The 20645-nt window shown below is 36.6% G+C and overlaps 1 protein-coding gene and 1 pseudogene across 3 annotated transcripts in view; both read right to left on the reverse strand.

Moving 5' to 3' along the window:
• Positions 1–309: 309 nt before the first annotated feature.
• The window catches only part of MAEL (maelstrom spermatogenic transposon silencer), a 46775-nt gene continuing 26439 nt past the window's right edge, over positions 310–20645 (reverse strand). For all 3 annotated transcript variants that reach the window (XM_050768549.1, XM_050768540.1, XM_050768530.1), the window contains 7 exons: positions 18128–18252; positions 17314–17368; positions 17048–17189; positions 6272–6334; positions 4580–4712; positions 1372–1447; positions 310–856 (listed from right to left, as the gene is read on the reverse strand). In XM_050768549.1, coding sequence (XP_050624506.1) covers positions 669–856; positions 1372–1447; positions 4580–4712; positions 6272–6334; positions 17048–17189; positions 17314–17368; positions 18128–18252 — 782 coding nt within the window. In that variant the 3' untranslated portion in view covers positions 310–668. The remainder of the gene's footprint in view (positions 857–1371; positions 1448–4579; positions 4713–6271; positions 6335–17047; positions 17190–17313; positions 17369–18127; positions 18253–20645) is intronic.
• On the reverse strand, positions 16371–16489 carry LOC126943940 (uncharacterized; annotated as a pseudogene).

Consider the following 20645-nt stretch of genomic DNA (forward strand, 5'->3'; position numbering starts at 1 on the left):
TAAATCAGTCACAGAGTGAACACCTGACTCGATATAATACCTGCTTGCTTTGCAGTCCAACGGATGAGAAATTCATTCAATATCTAGCCATGTGATGTGATTTAGGGTATATTACATAACCTTTCTAATTTTGCCTTCTCATCTTTCAAGTGACTCCTTTTGCCAAAGTAAGTATATTTCAAAAACTTTTTAAGGTAGCAAAACTCTGTGTTTGTTAAAAAATTTTCTTAGTTATTTGCAATAAAAACAGCCTGCAGGTCTGTAGTGCAAGAGTCCCATTTCTTGACAAGAAGAAACAGATTAACACTATTTTAGAACCTTTCATAACAGACATTCAATACCTTTATTATCAGGGGAAATAATTATCAATCTATAACATTCCCAAAAGTACAACTCTAAAAATGTCAGTTTTGTTTGTATAGGACTCAAAACTTTAATGATATACCCATCATACAGCCAGGAAGCAGAACAATCCCTCAAGAAAAAAAGTACAAATGCCAAGATGCTCTCCAACCACAATTTTTTTAAATCTATGAAACAATTTCCTTACAAATTAAGTAGTTTTTATAGTAGTGACATTTATCATTGATGTGATCTGTTTAATATGACTGTAGTAAGAAGGAACTTGGGCCTGTTATTGTTTTCAGAAATTGAAAAGAGTACCATCATTAAGATAAGGAAGAGAAAGATTTGTAACCATCTTTTTGGGACATGTAAGATGAGAGTGAAGTGTCACAGTTGGAGAATTTGTGGATATTGCTGGAGGAATTGGAGATGCTCTCTAGTAAGCGGGTAATCCCTCTTCCCCGAACACTGCTGTTTTGGCCAGAAATTTTCGCCCTAGATGGGTAGTCACCTGGGATATTGAAAATACGAGAAAAGAAATATAGCCATTTTATAATTTTATTACAAAGAGATGCCTCGATTGACTCATCCTACTGTAGGCCTTTCACTAAGCCATAATTCAATGGGTCAACAGTAGAAAAATGTTTTTGTTTTTAGCCCAGGAAACTTTTAATTGAAATTCTTTAGGTACCACTTGAAATTTCATGTCACGAGCTTTTAAAGTGTCTCACCCCACAAAAGATATCATTAAAATCAAAACTATAAAGCTATTGCCGCTACAAGAAAAACAAGTTTTCTTTTAAATGCCCTAACAAATTCTGAGAAGTTACAATGTATCCAAGTGACCCAAAAATGTACACAGCTAAACTGTTTAAGGTGCTAATGCCAAATAAAACCCTCAATTCAACAAGTGCCTTATATCCTAAAGCTAATTTAGATATCACTATTTAAATACCACACCCTGGGATCTTAGTAATAGGCTCTAACATCCTTTAGGTGCATTTTTGTAAAATATAAGGTGCTTACCAATGGGTGTGTTTGATCTTTGTTCCTGATTAGCAGAGTTGAAATGAGAGAATCCTGAACTCCCGACCCTCAGCTTCTGTAAGTAGCAGGAAAATACCAGGGGGAAAAATGTTTATTTCTTATCAATTATTGGATGGTCTGTCTTCAGTTTCAAATTACTCTCTAAAAATGCAAACTAACACTCAAATACTTTTCCAGTGTCTGATCAATTTTTGCTGCAAAGAGGGGGAGAAAATAGGATAGACTTTGGAGGAAGATTAGGAATTTCAGGGTAAAAAAGGGTTTTTTTTTTTTTTTTTTTTTTTTTAAGTGAGATTATAGCACGTTTGCTGATAATGAATTAGAACAGAGTGAATCCCTGATGATACAGGAGGGGAAAATTACTGAAGCCATGTCCTTGATTTTACGGTAAGGGAAGGAAATCTAACATACACATAGCCAGACTGGTTTTAGATAGGAACGCAGAAAATTCATTCATTAAAATAGGAGTAAAGCAGAGGATATGGTAGATGCAGGTAGATGAGTCATAGGAATATGTAGAAAATCTCTCCCAATTGTTTCTATTTTCTCAGAGAAGTAGGAGGCAAAGGCATCAGCTAGAGCAAAGGTAAGGGAAGAGATGATGAAATCTGAAGGAAAAAGGTGGTGAGAAATAACTGTCTAGGAGAGTAGGAAATCAGTCAGACTAGAGAAATGGGTATCTGTCAGGCAACATTAAAGGCCCCTTGAAGTTGGTGGTGATGAATAGTAAGATCGGTCAGCATGGTAGTTCCTTTCCAGGTGCATTTAGCTTCACAGGCATACGAGGAGAGTAGGTGAAGAGTTAGATGTAATCAGGGTTAGTATCTGTCAAGTATGATGAAAAAAAGAGGGCCAATGGAGTTGACAGTGCATGCAAGGCAGTGGAAAAGATAGGCCAAGGAATCTGAGTGGGAAGGAAGAAGGTGAAGGGTAGAGACAAAGGTGGCAAAGGAGGAGACATGAGGCTACAGCATTACTAGCGTTAATGGTGCCCTGGAGTTGTGCAATGAAGTGGCCCTGTAAGGGAGTGCAAAACAGTGGAGGCATAAATGAATTGTATATCCCAGTAGAGACTAAATAACTGTTGGCACTGGGGTACTAGAAGATGGTGGTAGTCTGAGAGGGGGATGTTTGAAATTGAGATTATGAAGGAGGTACCACTGGGGTCCAGGATATGATTGTTTGGTAGAAGGATTATTGAAGGAGAGGAAATCGAACTGAGAGGTTATGCAGCTGGAAGGACTATGTGTAGGGAAATTGAAATAAATAATTCTGATGGAAAAACCAGTTTTCTGGATCGGTGTTGCTCTAAGAATGAGGGGAACCAACTCAGGAGTCTACTGACTCCAAAAAGGGGCCATTTGGAGTCTACTGACTCCAAAAAGGTACTACATCTTGGATGGCAGGAATTTCAATGCCTAGGAATTTTGGGGAGACTGTATAAAGAAGTCTGGAAGCCACAATCAAGGACAACTACTTCAAATATAGGCCCATGACACATGAAGAAGAAAAAGATATCACCATTTGAAAAGGCTAATAGAGAAGCAGTGTCCTTAGAGGAGGGTCAAGTTTTAGTTACAACCAAGAAGGTAAAATAGACTTTCCCCCAAAGAGACTGAAGATATCTGAAATTCTGCTGATAACTAAGGCTGAGAAAACTGACAGGAAGGTTTCTTAGGAGTTGGGGAGGGCTGGGAAATAGGACCAGCCAAATAAGATGAGTCTGGGAGATGAGAAAGAATCTTAAGACTCCTAGGCTTCCTATAGTAACTGATGTAAACAATGAAAAGTCACGTTATTGAGATTAATTCTGATGATGTGAACACAGATGGCGGTGATGAAACTAAGGTAGGGTTTCTCAACCTGGGCACTAATGACATTTTAGGCTGGAAAATGCTTTGTTGTGGAAGGCTGTCCTGTATAGATAGAGTGCTAACAGCATTCCTGGCCTTTATCCTCTAAATGCCAGGGGCACCCCCTCCCCAGATGTGACAACCAAAAATGCCCCCAGGCATTGTTAGATGCCCCACGGAGGACATGAAATGGAGTTGAGAACCACTGGGTAAAAGGTTTAAAGGGAGGGTAGAGAAGGGTCTTGCCCAGAGTACGTATGGAGAGATCTGAAGTCCTTCATTTTTATTTTTAAATTATCACACAGTAAAACTTTTTTTTGGTGTACACATCTATGAAGTTTAACATTATGTACAGACTTGTGTAAACACCACAATCAGGATGCAGAGCCATTCTATCACCTCAAAAACTTCTCTCATGCTCCATCCCTTTACAGACACCCTGTTCCCACGCCTATCCCCTGGGAACCACTAATTTGTTCTTGTTATAGTTTTGTCTTCAAAAAAATGTCATATGAATGGAATCATACAGTATATTCTAAAGTACGTAATTTTGGAGACTGCTTCTTTTGTTCAGCATAATTAACTAGGATGAATCTAGTTGTTTTTATCAGTAGTTCTTGCCTTTGAGTTTCCTTTTCACTAAATGTGTATTGTAAAATAATAATATTTATTTAATATCTATTAAGCTCTAAGGCAGGGAGGCCTTGGCACTGTCATATATTGCTGCATTTAATCCTAACAAATACTAGCCCCCATTATTGTTCTTGTTCAATAAATAAAAAATTAGTACAGAAAGTTCAAGTATCATGCATAAAGTCACAAAGCTTGTATGTAGCAGAACCTAAAATAAAATTCAGGAATTCTGACCCTATAGCCCATACTCTTAACTGCTATGTACTTAGTGGTTTAGAGGCCTACTAATAAGTAAACAGCAGAGAGGGAAGGAAGGTGGTAGAAAAATTAGATAGCTTTTAATCAAATCCTAAATCAGGTCTTAAACATTTTTGAAGTAGATGTTCAGAATATTTATATTACTTACATTCAGATATTTAATTTTTGGAATACATCTTTGGAAATGTTTTATATAACGACTAAATACTGGTTTTAATTTTCTTAAAACTTTGTTAAATTGGTAGGAAATACACCAGAAAAAAAAGAATTTTACTAGACGCAACTGGATTAGGAACTGTTTGACAGTCCATGAAGGACTTCAAAATAATGTTTAAGGGGAGGGAAAGAACCAAACAAAGGCTTGATCTTTTACAGCTGTTGGCCAGAATCACATTGAGTAGAACAGCTAAAGAGACCAGCAGCTCTTCAAGTCAGGTTCTTACCTGGTAACGCCCTGCATCCAATACAACCATTTTGGGCGTCACACTATTGCTGGCCTCATAATCTTGTAGTGGTACATGAGCCTCTGTGAGCTGGATTCCAAAGAGAGTGGCCAGAGAATTACTGATGCAGTACCTTTAAAAGAAATAAAAATCTCACTATCAGAATCTCATTTAATTCACCTAAAAGTATTTGTATTTTAAAATCTCTAACAAAAAGCAAGCATCTGAGATACTGTTATAAACTGGGAAAAAAATAAATTTGGCGATTCAGAGAAGACATATAAATAAATAGCAATACATATAATAAAACAGGTTATTACTGGTAAGCAATCTTTTGATTACCAGATAAAATTTTAGGTTCATTTTAAGGGCATGGCAATGAAGGTAAAGATTACTATGATTCCCAAATGTTTAAGGCAAGGAGAGGGAAGTGGCAGAAATAAGACAACAACCATAAACACTAATCTATCCTCTGAACTAAATATCACCCACTGGGCTACCAGGGCACCCAGATTATCTGGGGCTCCAGGTACTTTCACTACAAAACGAGAACAAAAGACCTATGTGTTAGAGTACCCCAATAAGGAAGTGGTTCTGAAGGTTCACCCATATTGCTAGGAGAGGTGACATGGACAGAAAATAAATGTAATACGATGTACAAAACCACCTTTATTTTTATTTTTTGTGAGTACATAGTAGGTGCATATATTTATGGACTACATAAGATGTTTTGATACAAGCATGCAATGTGTAGTAATCACATCATGGAAGATGGCATATCCATTCCTTCAAGTATTTATCCTTTGTATTATAAACAAGCCAATGATTCTCTTTTAGTTATTTTCAAATGTACAATTAAATTATTATTGACTACAGTCACTCTGTTGTGCTATCAAATACTAGGCCTTATTCATTCATTCAAACTATTTTTTTGCACCAATTAACAATCCTCACTTCCCCCTCACCCCTCTAGTACCCTTCCTAGCTTCTGGTAATCATTCCTTCTACTCTCTATTTCCATGAGTTCAATTGTTTTGATGTTTAGATTTCACAAATAAGTGAGCACATGCGATGATTATTTTCCTGTGCCTGGCTTATTTCACTTAACATAATGACATCTAGTTCCATCTATGCTATTGCAAATGACTGAATTTCATTCTTTTTTATGGCTGAATAGTACTCTATTGTGTATATATACCACATTTACCACATTTGCTTTATCCATTCATCTGCTGATGGATACTTAGGTTGCTTCCAAATCTTGGCTATTGTAAACAATGCTGCAACAAACATGGGAGTGTAGATATTTCTTCAATGTGTTTCCTTTCTTTGGGGGATATACCCAGCAGAAGAAGTGCTGGATCATATGGTAGCTTTATTTTTAGTTTTCTGGAGAACCTCCAAACTGTTCCCTATAGTGGTTGTATTAACTTACATCCCACCAACAGTGTATGAGCGTTCCCTTTTCTCCACATCCTCACCAGCATTTACTATTGCCTGTCTTTTGGATATAAGCCATTTTAAACCAGGGTGAGATAATATCTCATTGGAGTTTTGATTTGACCCCCTTTGTTTTAAAAGAGCATTGTGGAAACAGAGTTACCCTGACTGCCAAAGCAATAGCAAGCAAAACAGCACAGAATAATTTAATCAGAATACAGTATTATGAAGAAACTCCTTTCCCCAACTTACGCAATCTTCTTGCAAACAGCTAAAGCACAGAAGAGAATATCATTTTCTTCATGCCACTTGCACCTGTACAAAAAAAAGGACTTTAATATTCTAACTGAAGTAGCACTGCTTAAAGGTTTTTATATGCCAGATTTCTATCTGAAATCTTTTAAAAAATGAGGTTACTTAAAGATTAAAACTTCAAATTTAACACAAAGATTTTTAAAAAACAGATTTTAATGCTACCTTCTCTGATACAAATTCGTGATACTACACAAGCTACACATAACCATACAGTCAAATTTTACCTTGAAATAAAATGAGTGCTTCTGGCACATCAGTGACATGCACTCATTCAACAAACATTTATTCAATACACTATTTGCTAGGCCTTGTGGTAGGCACTAGAAATACAGTATTGAAAAAACAGAAACTACTGTCCACACAAAACTTACTTTCCAGTGGGAAAGACAGATCAAGAAAGATATGCAAGCATAATACATAGTAAATTAGAAAACTGGGAAAGTTCTAAGGAGAAAAAATAAAAAGGTGATATAAACTATGCGGGAAGAGCAACATTTTAGATAAAGTGTCAATGAAAGGTAACACTGAGAAGGTGATGTTTCAATGGAGATCTCAGGAGGTGATGTTGGTGAGGAAATGATGGAAATACGGCCGGGCGCGGTGGCTCAAGCCTGTAATCCCAGCACTTTGGGAGGCCGAGACGGGCGGATCACGAGGTCAGGAGATCGAGACCATCCTGGCTAACGCGGTGAAACCCCGTCTCTACCAAAAAAAATACAAAAAACTAGCCGGGTGAGGTGGCAGGCGCCTGTAGTCCCAGCTACTCGGGAGGCTGAGGCAGGAGAATGGCGCAAACCCGGGAGGCGGAGCTTGCAGTGAGCCGAGATCCGGCCACTGCACTCCAGCCTGGGCGACAGAGCGAGACTCAAAAAAAAAAAAAAAGAAAACAAAAAAACCCTAAATGGGCTGGGCACAGTACTCTATAAAATACTCTGCCTTTCTACACAATCTTCTGTATCCTGTTAGAGCTATTAGTTTGCTTTTGTTCCTGGGATTATCTCATTCTTCTGGACTGAGTTATGGTCTCCCCATTTTGTTCTTTTTCATGTTGCAGGCTTTTCTTAAATGCCTGATTATCCTTAATTGCATTCATATTTAGATATGAGGCACAATCTGTGCTCACTGCTACCTCCACCTCCCAGGTTCAAGTGATTCTCATGCCTCAGCCTCCTGAGCAGCTGGGATTTTAAGCATGTGCCACCATGCCTGGCTAATTTTTGTATTTTTAGCAGAGACAAGGTTTCACCATGTTAGCCAGGCTGGTCTCGAACTGCTGACCTCAGGTGATCCACCCACCTTGGCCTCCCATAGTGCTGGGATTACAGGCATGAGCCACTGCGCCCAGCAGGCTTTCATTTCTCTGAGTCACCATTCAGGCCATTTTTTATTGGAAAGGTCCCCCTTTCAACCCAAATCTCTGCTCTAAGAAATTCTATCTTCACAAAAGAAACAAATAAAACATTTATTCCATATAGTATTTAATAGTTTTTAAACTCTTACAACACTTAAGTGACTTCTTCTGCATATGATTTTTCATAACTTTTTGAAACTCTTGAAATTCTACCAGAATTTACCATACATGACTAATATCTTCACACTAGAGTCTTATTGGACAGGAGATTCTGAGGCCAAGGATGACTGTGTCACTCGTTCCCACAGAAATTTTCCCATACAAGTGCCTTATGTACAAGAGCAGTTCCAATCCTGCTAAGTATCAAAAGCTCATTAAATTGGGCTAAGAAAAACTATTTTAAAGTGATAAAGTATAAAACTGCATTTCTTAATACTACTGTTGCTGGGGTTTCTGGTTCAAGATGGTGAATTAAACACATGCACAAATTTATCTCTTCTTGGTCCCAAGACCCTGTGAAGATGACAGTCAAAGAATAAAAATGGTAGCTGTCCACAATAAAGGAAAAAGGCAGGAAGAGGCCTCCATAGAAAATGTTTTAACAAATCTTTGGCAAATAAACAAAATAAATGGTAACTGATGAAGCTGGAAAGAAGTCACAGTCTTCAGTGCTCAAGAGGCTAACAGCAGAAGAAGGTCTGCCTATCAGAACTCTGAAGAGGCTCTGGACTTGTGAGCATGTCTCTACTCACAGAACAGAAAGGGAAGACGCGAGGCTGAACTTCTGTAAAAAGAATAGTCTACTTCCCTGACCCCCCATGCAAAAAAGTAAACTGTTCTTGGAAAACCAGGCAGCAAGAATGGCTGCTGGTACCCTAAAGCAAAGCCTTTCATATTCTAGCATTTAGGATTTTGCCTCCAACTAAACATCTCTCATCTGCTTTCCTTACAGGAAAGCCTCATCAGTTAACAATCCCCACTGAACAATATGGAACACTCAGCTTTGTAGCCTCATTTCTAAATATGAACACAATCAAGGATAATCAGGCATTCAAGAAAAGCCTGCAACATGAAAAAGAACAAAACAGGGAGACCACAACTCACAATCCAGAAGAATGAGATAATCCTGGGAACAAAAGCAAACTAATAGCCCTAATAGGATATATAAGATTGTGTAGAAAGGCAGAGTACTTTATAGAGTGGTAAAGAAGACCAAATACTTCACATGGATTTATAAAATTATTACATCCAGAATCCAAAATCCCAGTTTTTCTCATCTCTTCAACCCTCATCAACACTGATGATGGCTATGATTTGTGTAACATAGCAACACTTACAGGCTGAGAGGTACTGAGACTTCGAAAAGCCTCTGCCCACATTTTAACTTGTCAGAGCTCATCAGGGCTTGTGCTGAGTTCTCTTTCTGCTGTTTGCTGAGGTGATCTCATGTACATGCTGTGAGGTCCATCAAAGCAGAAGACTTGTCTTCCTGTACTGTATCTTCCGTGCCCAGCACATAGTGAAAAGAATGCTGACACTACCCAAACTGCTTCACTGAGCTCTAGCAGGGTGACAGTTGCTTGCCTGCTATCTCTGGATGTGATGCCTCACCAGGACCTCAGAACATTGTAACCTTGCTCCTCTCCTCCCCATCTATCCAGTAGTACACACTAGAAACCTGGGTGTCATCTTTCATTATTTTTTTCCGTTTTCTCTCTCTGGGTCCAGTCCATCAGCAAGGTCTACTGACTTTAACCTATCCTAAATCGACCTATTCCTCTCCATCTCTCCCTGTGTTCTTGCGTGTTTAAAATTTTTCTAATGGTTTATGACCCCCCCCACCCGATTGCTTCAACCTCATCTTGTGCATTCTCCTCTTTACTCATTACTCCACAGTCACACTCACTGTCTAACAATTTCTAGTAAACACCAAGCCTTTACCTCAAGGTTTTTCCATCTCTGTCCAGGGTGCTCTTCTTACCATTTTTTGCATGGCTGCATCCTTTTCCCACTTCGGTTCTCAGTTCTAATGTCACAACCTCAAAGTCTTCTTGACCATTCTATAAAGTGGTCTACTTTTCTATACATTCTTCTCTGTTAGAGTGTCCTGTTGATTTTCTTCTTAGCACTTACCACAAGCTAAAATCACAATTTTCTTTATTATGTACTGTATGTTTCTTTCCTACTTAACTGTTAGCTTCTTGATGGCAGGGACCACATTAATTTTGCTCACTTTTGGATCATCTCCTGGCACAGAGGAGGTGCTCAATAAATATTTGTTGATGAAATAAAGGCTACCATGTTTTAGTCAGCAAGTCATAGACAGTGAATTAGTCCAAGAATAATTATGACAAGAAGCATCAGGAGAATAGGGGGTCTATAAAAGTTATAAATATTCTAGCCTCTAAAATGCATGTTATTAACAGACTGTTTAAGATTCTAAAATTCAATTTGTCTAATTGTACTCAGTTTCACCAATACAAAACCTACCCATTTCTGTTAGAACTAAACAAAACATTTACCACAAATTTACTACCAACTTTAAGGTCTTTTAGTAAGCGTTTAAGAGCAGTGGTTGGAATAGGTTTCATTTGCTTGTATTAACAGACTCTAACAGTTTCTATTGTATACTACAATCCAAACTCCCTTGTAAAATATCATACATTTGAATCTTATTATGTTGTGAAGCTCAATAAAAAGTAGATCTATCCTGTCCAAAGAAGTTTAGTAAAGTGCCTACAGTACTGTGTAAGAGTTTTACCTTTAACAAAATCCCACAGCATGGACCTCAAATGTTTTAAACCAGAGCTACTCTAATCTTGTTGCAGAGTATAGCTACTCTGCTGAACTCAATACTGTATTTCTTCAATTATAAAACACATTTTCTTCACATTTTAACCCAAATTAGAATGCATTTTACAATTGAAGGTATTGCACAATGTACATTTGACAGTCTAGAAATAGTTGCCATTGCCTAACCATGTACAAATTTAATTATTAATCTTGATGGTAACCAGACATTTGCAATCCTTCAACATTTTAGTCAATAAACCATTTAAAGATTATTTGAGGACATATTAGTTTGTCCCTGAAAACTTTCTTTTGACCCCTTCTGAAAAGATGAAGAAAGAACTGGCATCAAAACTTGCAGAAAAGGTATGCTTAGAACAAAACCCCAGAGACAACAGTGGAGTTCTTTTTTAAGAAATGCTGTATCGCCAACACTCTTAATGGCACAGAGGACAATAATGTATAAAAACATGGAAAATGAATGACTCAATGTGAAATTTCTGAAATACTTCAGCCTGTAACTGAGGTAATGGTACATAAATCCAAATATCTTAACACTTCATTCATAAGCTTTACAGATTAACAAGAACAACAACAAACGTGGGGAAAACAAAATCTCCACCTGCAGCATAACTAGAAGAATGCTACAAAACTCAGTTGTCTATAAATAGAAAAATGAAAACTGTAATTTCCAATGGAGCAATTTCTCAGTCTCCTACCCCAATCTTTATATGGAGTAGAGTCCAGAAAAAACTGTGGGGAAGAAAGAAAATGGAGAGCCTAAGATTAAATTAAAATCATTTTTACAATGAGGAAGCCCATTCTTTATGTAAATATTCAAACAGTCCTAGTAGATCAGAGCACTGACTATAGGCAAGTGCCACGCTAAGTGAAAGAGGAAGGGGGAAGGGCCCTTTAAAAATTAGGTGGAGAAAAAAAAAGCAAACGGGGAAATTTAAGATCATGCAGGAAATAAAATTCTAAGAACCTACAACCACACTCCCACCACCCTGAAAACATTCATTAAAGAACCTGTACTTTGTCACATTGACAGAGAGGAAGGTCCCTGGAACAAAGACTCTCAATCAAACCTCCCCATAAATTATCAGCCTTGTCCAAGAAATGCAAAGGAGCAATGTATCTTCATCTACAGAAAGCTATTATAGGAAGAAAACAAGCTATTATAAGAAGAAGATAGCCAGGCATGATGGCTTGCACCTGTAATTCCAGCAATTTGGAAGGCTGAGGCAAGAAGATCGCTTGAGGCCAGAAGTTCGACACTAGCCTGGGCAACACAGCAAGACTCTGTCTCCATGACAAATGAAAAATAACTAGGTAGGTATGGTAGCACATGCCTGTAGTACCAGCTACTCAGGAGACTGAGGCATGAGGATTGCTTGACTCTAGGAGTACCAGGCTGCAGTGAGCTATGATTGTGTCACTGCATTCCGGCCGGGGTGACAGAGTGAGACTCTCTTAAAAAAAAAAATAAATAAATACAAGAAAAATAAAAGAAAACAGAAAAGGAGACTCAAAACACTTTAGCTGATAATTTCTCATACCCCCACCCCCCAAAAAATATGAAGGAGGGGAAAAACGTAACATTACTGTGTTAGTCTGTTCTCACACTGCTATGAAGTAATATTTGAGACCGGGTAATTTATAAAGGAAAGGGGTTTAACTGACTCACAGTTTTGCATTGGTGGGGAGGCCTCAGGAAATTTACAATCATGGGAAAGGCAAAGGAGAAGCAGCCACCTTCTTCACAAGGTAGCAGGATGAAATGAATGCAAATAGGGGAAATGCCAGATGCTTATTAAATCCATCAGATCTCATGAGAACAGCATGTGAGAACTGCCCCCATGATCCAGATACCTCGACCTGGTCCCACCCTTGACACGTGGGGGTTACAGGGATTACAATTTGAGGTGAGATTTGGGTGGGGACACAGAGCCAAACCATATGAGATTTGGGTGGGGACATAGAGTCAAACCGTATCAATTACCATTCCATGTTAAATTAAATATCCTGAAAAAGCATATGAGAATATAAAAACACACCCTGAATGAGAAACTTCAAAACTAGAAACAGAAATAAACAAAAAAGAAGAAATTAACTCAGGAAAGAGAGGGGAAAAAAAGACAAAAACATTACAGAAAAGAACTAAATTACCAACTGCCCAAGGTTGAACAGATTCATTTGTAAAGTTAATAAGAGAAACTGAAGAAAGCAGAAACTATCATGAGAATAAACAAAGTAAAAAGCATCAGAAAAAGTGACTGAAAGGCAAAGAAGATCAAACATACATATATAGTGGACTCCTTTTAAGAAGAAACATTAAGCAGTGGAACAAAACTAGTATTAAACTATGATCTAAAAAAAAATCTCCAGAAATAGAACCTGATTCTGCATATTGAAGGGGCTCACCAAATGTCTCAGAAAATGGACCTGCATATAAACTCAGAGAAATATCCTAGCAACAGTATTAGACTTTAAAAATGAAAAAAGACTAAGGTCGTCTCCAGGCAAAATGATCAACTAACTCCAGTCAAAAAGATCACATAACTAAGGCCAAAATAACTAAGGCCAAGAGAATTAATTGACCAAATTTCACAAAAGGAACACACAAAGCCATAAAATGAAGTGGCATTTTCTAGAAACTCAAGGAAACACGGTGTAAACCATTAGAAAAAGTTTTAAATGTTCAAGAACACAGGGAATACTCTTCCATGAGCCCCTGATCAAGTTACTGTATCAAGGTTCAGCAAACTTTAACTTTTAAGGCATCAAATTATCACAGCAGGCAGCTTACAACTACAGGAAATGCAATGAAACAACAGGAGATTACTCTCAACACAAGATATATCAACTGGATAAAATATAACTAATGAAAATATAAAATACAACTAAAGAAAATCTAAATACAATCAATGTAGATGATGTATGTGTGTGGATCTCAAATGCTATATCCTGAAAAGAAAGTATATTCTCATATGCCAAGAGAACAGTCACAAAAATTGATTATAATATTAAGTCAGAAAAAAAAACCCTTAAATACCAGTAACTTCCATAAAGTAAAACTATTATAAATGCTTTCTGATCACAATGTAAAAGCACTGGAATTTACTAAAAGAAACAAAATGCAGAAAGTCCTTTTCACGTGGACATGTAAAAGCCTTGTTTTAAAGAGATGGTAGTTGAGAGTTAAAATGACATAATTTATTTAAAATGGCAATGAATATATGGCATGCAATAATCTATGTAATTCATTGAAAACAATGATTAAGAGAAACTTCACTCTACTAAACACATTAAAAAATCAGGCAAAAGATAAATAAATTACATTTCCAGCCCCCAAAACTAGAAAAACAACAACGTACAAAGAGAATAACAGCAAAAATTAATTAGGAAGAGAATAGAAAAACAGGTCTAATAAATTAAAATCCTATTGTAGACAACACACTTGCTTACAAAAAAATGAGAGTGCACAAATATACAATGACAAGATAACCACTGAAACAGATGAAATTTAAAAAAATTTTAAGAGACCACACTTCCTTGCAGATCTTTAAACAAATAACTTTGAAAAGCTATATAACATGTACCATTTTCTAGAAACATACAGATTACCAAAATTTACCTCATTAAAATTAGAAAGCCTAATAAAATCAATTTCCATAGAAAAACAGAAAAAGTTATCAAGGAACTGCTCCTACAAAAATGCGCCAGTCCCAGAGATGCACAATCTGTGTGAGAAAAATTTTAAAACATATTTGAAAGACACAAAAGTAGATTTGAACTATGGAAAGATGTCCCAATCTTTGGAAACAACTCAATACTATAAATATTTCAGTTATCCCCAAGTTAATTTATAAATTTAATGCAATCCTAACAAGCTTTTTTTTAATGAAACTAGAATAAAGTTCTCTTGAATATTATTTTTGTTTACAAAATGGAAATGCATCAGACATTCAAAAGCTAAATTAGCAAAAATGGAATATGAACATGGAATACAAACAAGCAAATGAACTATTAATATATTCCAAAAGAGTAATTTGTACTGAAAGGGGAAAAAAGAACCTAAATAACTTCTGAACAAAGTATTTTGACTATATACTTTCAGACTATAAACAATGATAAACAAACTCTAAACAGTTGTATGTCTTTTTAAAAAAATAATGGTACCATATAATTCTAAAAAATACTGACAGCCAGGGTTCTCATTCTTAGAGAAAGGAAATTTTTTAAAAAGTAAAAAAGCTAGAGAACTCTATGGTATTGGATTGAAATAACAGGTTAAGTGTGAACTCATGGTAAGACAGAGATGGATAAAAAGACTGACAGACCTAGCTACAAACAGATATGTATGGAGAGTGTGTACACACACACACAAACATATATTTCCTAGCTCTCTACTAAAGGGATATAGAATCAATGACACTTTAGTAAGAAATGAGCACACCTACCACCCAGATTCTATCTCCTAACTATTATGCTCCACTAAAAGAAACCAGAGATTCTTGGGAGAAATGGCTAATCCAGGGCTGGAACAGAGAAAGTACAAGATAAGCCTGTAACATATTGTGCCAAATAGAAAGCAAAGAAGCACTGTTGGATAGAAAGCAATGAAGCAATGTCAAAAGGATACACAAACCCCTGCTTGAAGGTACTCCCGCTGGCCATATATGGAACAATTTGATCATAAAAATAAATTACAATAATAGATTAAAATGTATTGAATAAGAATCCATGAGTCCATGCTCATATAAATGAAAAAAAAAATGGGTAAAAAGGAGAAACTTTTTTTGGTTTTACAGTGGAATGCCAACCAATAAATGCAGAAGGAACAATCAAATAAGAAAAATCACCTTTCACAATGATAGTAATAACTGACTCAGGCAAAAGTCAGCACTTGATACTAAAATTTGTATATGAAAGTTTGAGGAAGAGAATATCTACCCAATTTGAAAGTATTTCCCCACAAAATATTTATTAATTATATGGTAAAAAGCCAGGAGTAGTGGCTCATGCATGTAATCTCAGCACTCTGGGAGGCTGAGGCGGGTGGATCACGTGAGGTCAGGGGTTCAAGACTAGCCTAGCCAACATGGTGAAACCGCTTCTCTACTAAAAATACAAAAATTAGCTGGGCGTGGTGGTGGGTGCCTGTAATCCCAGCCACTCGAGAGGCTGAGGCATGAGAATTGCTTGAACCTGGGAGGTGGAGGGTGCAGTGAGCTGAGATTACGCTACTGCACTCCAGGCTGGGTGACAGAGCAAGACTCTGTCTCAAAAAAAAAAAAAAAAAAAAAAAAAAAAAAAATATATATATATATATATATATATATGGTAAAAAAACAGTAACTTTCCAAGAGAGAAATATTGACAGGTACTATCTTAAACAAGTGATCAAAGTTATCATCATCAGTAATGGGATAAACTGACATCACATGCCTCCAGATATGACACACTGAGCAGTCACATAATCCCTTCTGTGGTATTCTTGCCAAAAATGCATAATCTCAATTTAACCATGAGGAAATACCGATCAACTAAAAGTGAGAAACATTCTATAAAATAACTGGCCTGTACTCAAAAATATCCAGATCATGAAAGTCAAAGTAAGACTGAGGAACTGTCCCAGATTAAAGAGATAAATAACTTCCCAGATTAAAGAGATAAATAACTAAGTGCAACATGTGGTCTTGGACTGGACTCTAGAATTTGTTTGGCTATAAAAGACATAGTGGAACAACTAATACAATATTAATATGGTCTTCAGATTAGATAATAGTATTGCATCCTATATTCAATATCGTGATTTTTGATCATTACACTATGGTAATATAAATGTTCTATATACACATGCGTGCGCGCACACACACACACAGTAAAAGCCTACAGCACCCGGTATTCCCAGGCAGTCTCTCATCTAACTACTAACCAGGCCAATCCCTGCTTAGCTTGTGAGATCAGACAAGATCAGGCGTGTTCAGGGTGCTATGGCTGTAGACTAAACATTCTTATTCTTAGGAAACACATATTGAAGTATTTCGGTATAAAGAGGCATAATGACAGCAACTTACCCTGAAGTGATTTTGAAAAAGTGTATATATATTTAGAAACAAAATTATAAAGAAAATGTATTAAAATGTTAGCAATTAAGGAAACAGAGAATAGTAAACTTTGTAATATTTTTGCAACTTTTCTGTAAGTGTAAAATTATCTCAAAATAAAAAATACTTTTGCCAATTGATTTCACTTATATATTCTTTTACATGTAAGTACAAGAGTTCTATGTAATAAACATCTCTCTAAATAAATCTAAGGACATTCTTTCATCAGTATAGAAATTCTAAGTGATAAGAAAGAACAGTTTATTTGGCAGGTTTGTTTTTAGTGATACACAAGTAACAATGTATCTTACTATCAATGAAATCTTATATTCAAGGAAATACAATGATTCCAAGCTTTCATCGGAAAATATTGCATAAAAAGGTAAAAAAGTCCTACCATATTTTCCCAGTTTAGAAAAGAAGTCAAAATGACTCAAACAAAAATGCTAGCAATACCTTGTGTTGCTAGAATAATCCCACATGGCCACATCTAGGAGGCTTCGAATCCAAGTCTTAGAGGGCTCCTTGAGAAATTTTTGTTGGTAGATCCCCACTACAAGGTCCTCTACAGTAAGAAGTTGTAGATCTTGCCTGATTTCTTCCAGAGTAAATAGAAAAACACATACAATTAGTAAATTTAGATACTCGGAAGATATCAAAGTAGAAACAAACACAGATATTAATTATAACGCACTTCTGCAGCAACCCAGAGTTTTACTTACCTGATGCCTTTGCCATATGCTTCAAACACCAGTTGACTCTTGTTCTATCATCAGACTGGAGAAAGCAAAAAACAAAACAAAACAAAACAAAAAGCTACTTGTATCTTCTCCTACTTTGAATGACTTATAATGCTGTACTTTCAAAATGTGGGGGTTGGGAGGTAGGGGGCACAGGAGAAAGACTGAAGAGTTTGTGCCAACAAAATGAAAACTATAAAAAATTGACATATATTAGAAAAGACTACAGCTATTATTAGTCATATTTATACAGAAATGTTAAGATACTTTATGAGAAGCAAGGGAGACCTAGGGTATGCAAATGAAGAAACCAATGTTCAGAAAAAGATCAGATAATCACCTCATTGGTTATACTAAGTAGCAAGGTTAAAGTCCACTTTTCAACTCCAAGCCTCGAAGATTATCATCTCTTTAAACATTACAAAGAAAGAAGAAAGGGATTGCTACAAAGATAGTTTTGAAGAAAAGGTAATCTTGTTTGGTAAGATAGGTGTACAGAATGGAGTATCCATTCTTAAGGGTAAAAAGATATTGCAGATATTTCAGAAAGAAGAACTCAGAGAACATGAACTCTACCAAAATAGAAATATGTTTAGCTTTTGCAGTCTTCAAAATCCCTCCAAAATTGGAGACATTTTAAAAATAGGCACTACACCTAATTACATTCAAAACAATTCAAAATGAATGTGTGTTTAAGACACACAAGACAAAAATACACAGGCAAAAATTCTTTGTTTTATGTATCTTTTGGTATTATAAATTGATATCTTAAAAGTACTTCTTAACCTGAAATTACCTTGCAGTAGATAGGTGGCCAGTTCCCTGGGTTGGGATGAATAAATCTATAAAGGTTTTGTAACACAGTTGCTTGGTTATGCCCACGTTCAAAATTTGAAATAGGAATCTTGTGACTAGAATCACCTGAGGGAAATAAAAAGGAGAAGTTCAAATTTTGAGCAAGACAAATATTATGGGGTAGGTATGGAAGTAGGGGTACAATAAGAGGATAGTGGGTAACACAAAGTTAAGTACCTGTACAAAGGCATTTTGGTAAGGATTTTACATATTTTAACCCACAGTCTTACAGCCATTCTATGATGTGATATGTGTGTGTGTGTGTGTGTGCGTGTATGAGAAACAACTGAAAAATTAGTAAGTTAATAACTGGTAAACAATTGAGTCATGACTTAAACCCAGGTTTGTTCAGTAACCAGGCCTATAGTGTTTTACTACTCCCATGCTGCCTTTCATAAATTTTTTACTAATAAGGCTGGAAAACCTAATAGTAATGATTGCTTTATAAAAAAGTTACATGATGACGTCCACTTCACAGGAAAAAAAGACCAAGTAATTTAGACCAACTTTCCCACAGAAAATAAAAAAGTGTGAGGATATTAAGATCACACAGAGCATTAAGGAATTAATGGGTTAAGATTAGAGAATATGCCGGGCGCAGTGGCTCACACCTGTAATCCCAGCACTTTGGGAGGCCGAGGCGGGCGGATCACAAGGTCAGGAGATCGAGACCATCCTGGCGAACATGGTGAAACCCCATTTCTACTAAAAATACAAAAAATTAGCGGGGCGTGGTGGCGGGCACCTGTAGTCCCAGCTACTTGAGAGGCTGAGGCAGGAGAATGGTGTGAACCTGGGAGGTGGAGATTGCAGTGAGCCGAGATCACGCCACTGCACTCCAGCCTGGGCGACAGAGCCAGACTTTGTCTCAAAAAAAAAAAAAAAAAAAAAAAAAAAAAAAGATTAGAGAATACATAAACTCAGAGAGGTGAGATTAGCTTTAGGGAAGTTTTTCCTCTGGATCATTTGCCAGTTCCGGAAGAGGAAGCTGAATGACTGAATAGAGTGCTTTTAACAGCTTCTGGGCCTGGCCTTCTAGGCCTCCAGGTGTCTTAAAAAAGCAAACACAAACCCTTTCCAGAGGAAGTTAACATTATCGTAAGTCTCAAATTACTCTGAAATCATTACTTCCACCAAATACTCCATGAACAATCAGGTACACAATAAAACAAGAATGAGAATGAATATATAGTTGACAGAAAGATACCCACAGGTACTCCAGATTTTGAATGGACAGATTTTACTTAATTATGTCTGAGGAGACCAAATTACAAATTTTAACACAAAACTGTTAAATATATATATACACAGAGAGAGAGAGAGAGAGAGAGAGAGATTCAGGAAGCCAGGTGTGGTGGTATGCACCTGCAGCCCCAGCTACTCGGGAAGCTGAGACTGGATCATTTGAGCTAGGAGTTTGAGGCTGCAGTGAGTTATGTTCATAGCACTGCACTCCAGCCTGAGTGAATGAGCAAGAACTCCATTTCCCCTTACTCTCCCCCAAAGAAATGCAGGAGTTGTTCAACTTCTAATGATAGATTAGGGAAAAGCTGAACAAATAAAACACCTTCTTCGAAGACCTGCAGAGACAAAAATGTGGTGAGGAATCATGAATCATGGGCCCAAAATATTGGAAAGGAAGAAATCTTGGAGAGTTGAATCTGGCAGTTGGGTTTGTTTCTTCCCAGGGCCAGTTACCAATTCTGGAAGAGGACATTTAGAGGCTGAGAAACAGAACAGACTTTCCAATGAACTCAGAGCTGGTAAGAACTAGATATTTTATTGCAATATTACTTACTTAAAAAATTATAATTAAAATTAAAAAATAGTCCATTGTCTTCTGGCTTCCATTGTTTATGCTGTGAAGTCAACTGTAAATTTTACTAATAATCCTTTGGTGATTACCTGTTCATCCCTCCCCCTTTTCTAGTAAAGGCCAACTACAAATTGACTTTTGTGATGTCTGAAACCCAATTTAAAACCACTTCAATCCCTGAAAATGGATTAAGGTAATCTGAGATGCTATTGACTCCAGCTTTCTGACTGACACAATCATAAATCTTCTTTGGAGAGAAATAACGAGATTTCATATACACTGTTTAGCACTCGAAAATAACTAGACATATGAAGAGATTCTGTTAGCTTGAATGAACATCACCATAACCAACAGACTATAAAATCAACTCCAAAAAGAAGATCCCTATAAGAGGATTATCTAACATAACCCTTTAAAATAACTAGGCTCATTATGTTTAGGGAAATTAAAGGCAATATTAGTAATTTTTGTAGAGCCATAAAAAAGCATCAAATCCAAAATCTTAAAATCTATTCCCAAGCCCATTTTATAATGGCAAAATAACCTTGATAATAAAATTAGATAAAGTTAATCTCAGTCTTTAACATAAATGGAAAAGTCCTAAAACAAAATAGTAACAAACCAAACTCAGTATATTATATGT

Source organism: Macaca thibetana, chromosome 1 (genome assembly GCF_024542745.1).
Source record: "Macaca thibetana thibetana isolate TM-01 chromosome 1, ASM2454274v1, whole genome shotgun sequence".
NCBI lineage: Eukaryota > Metazoa > Chordata > Mammalia > Primates > Cercopithecidae > Macaca > Macaca thibetana.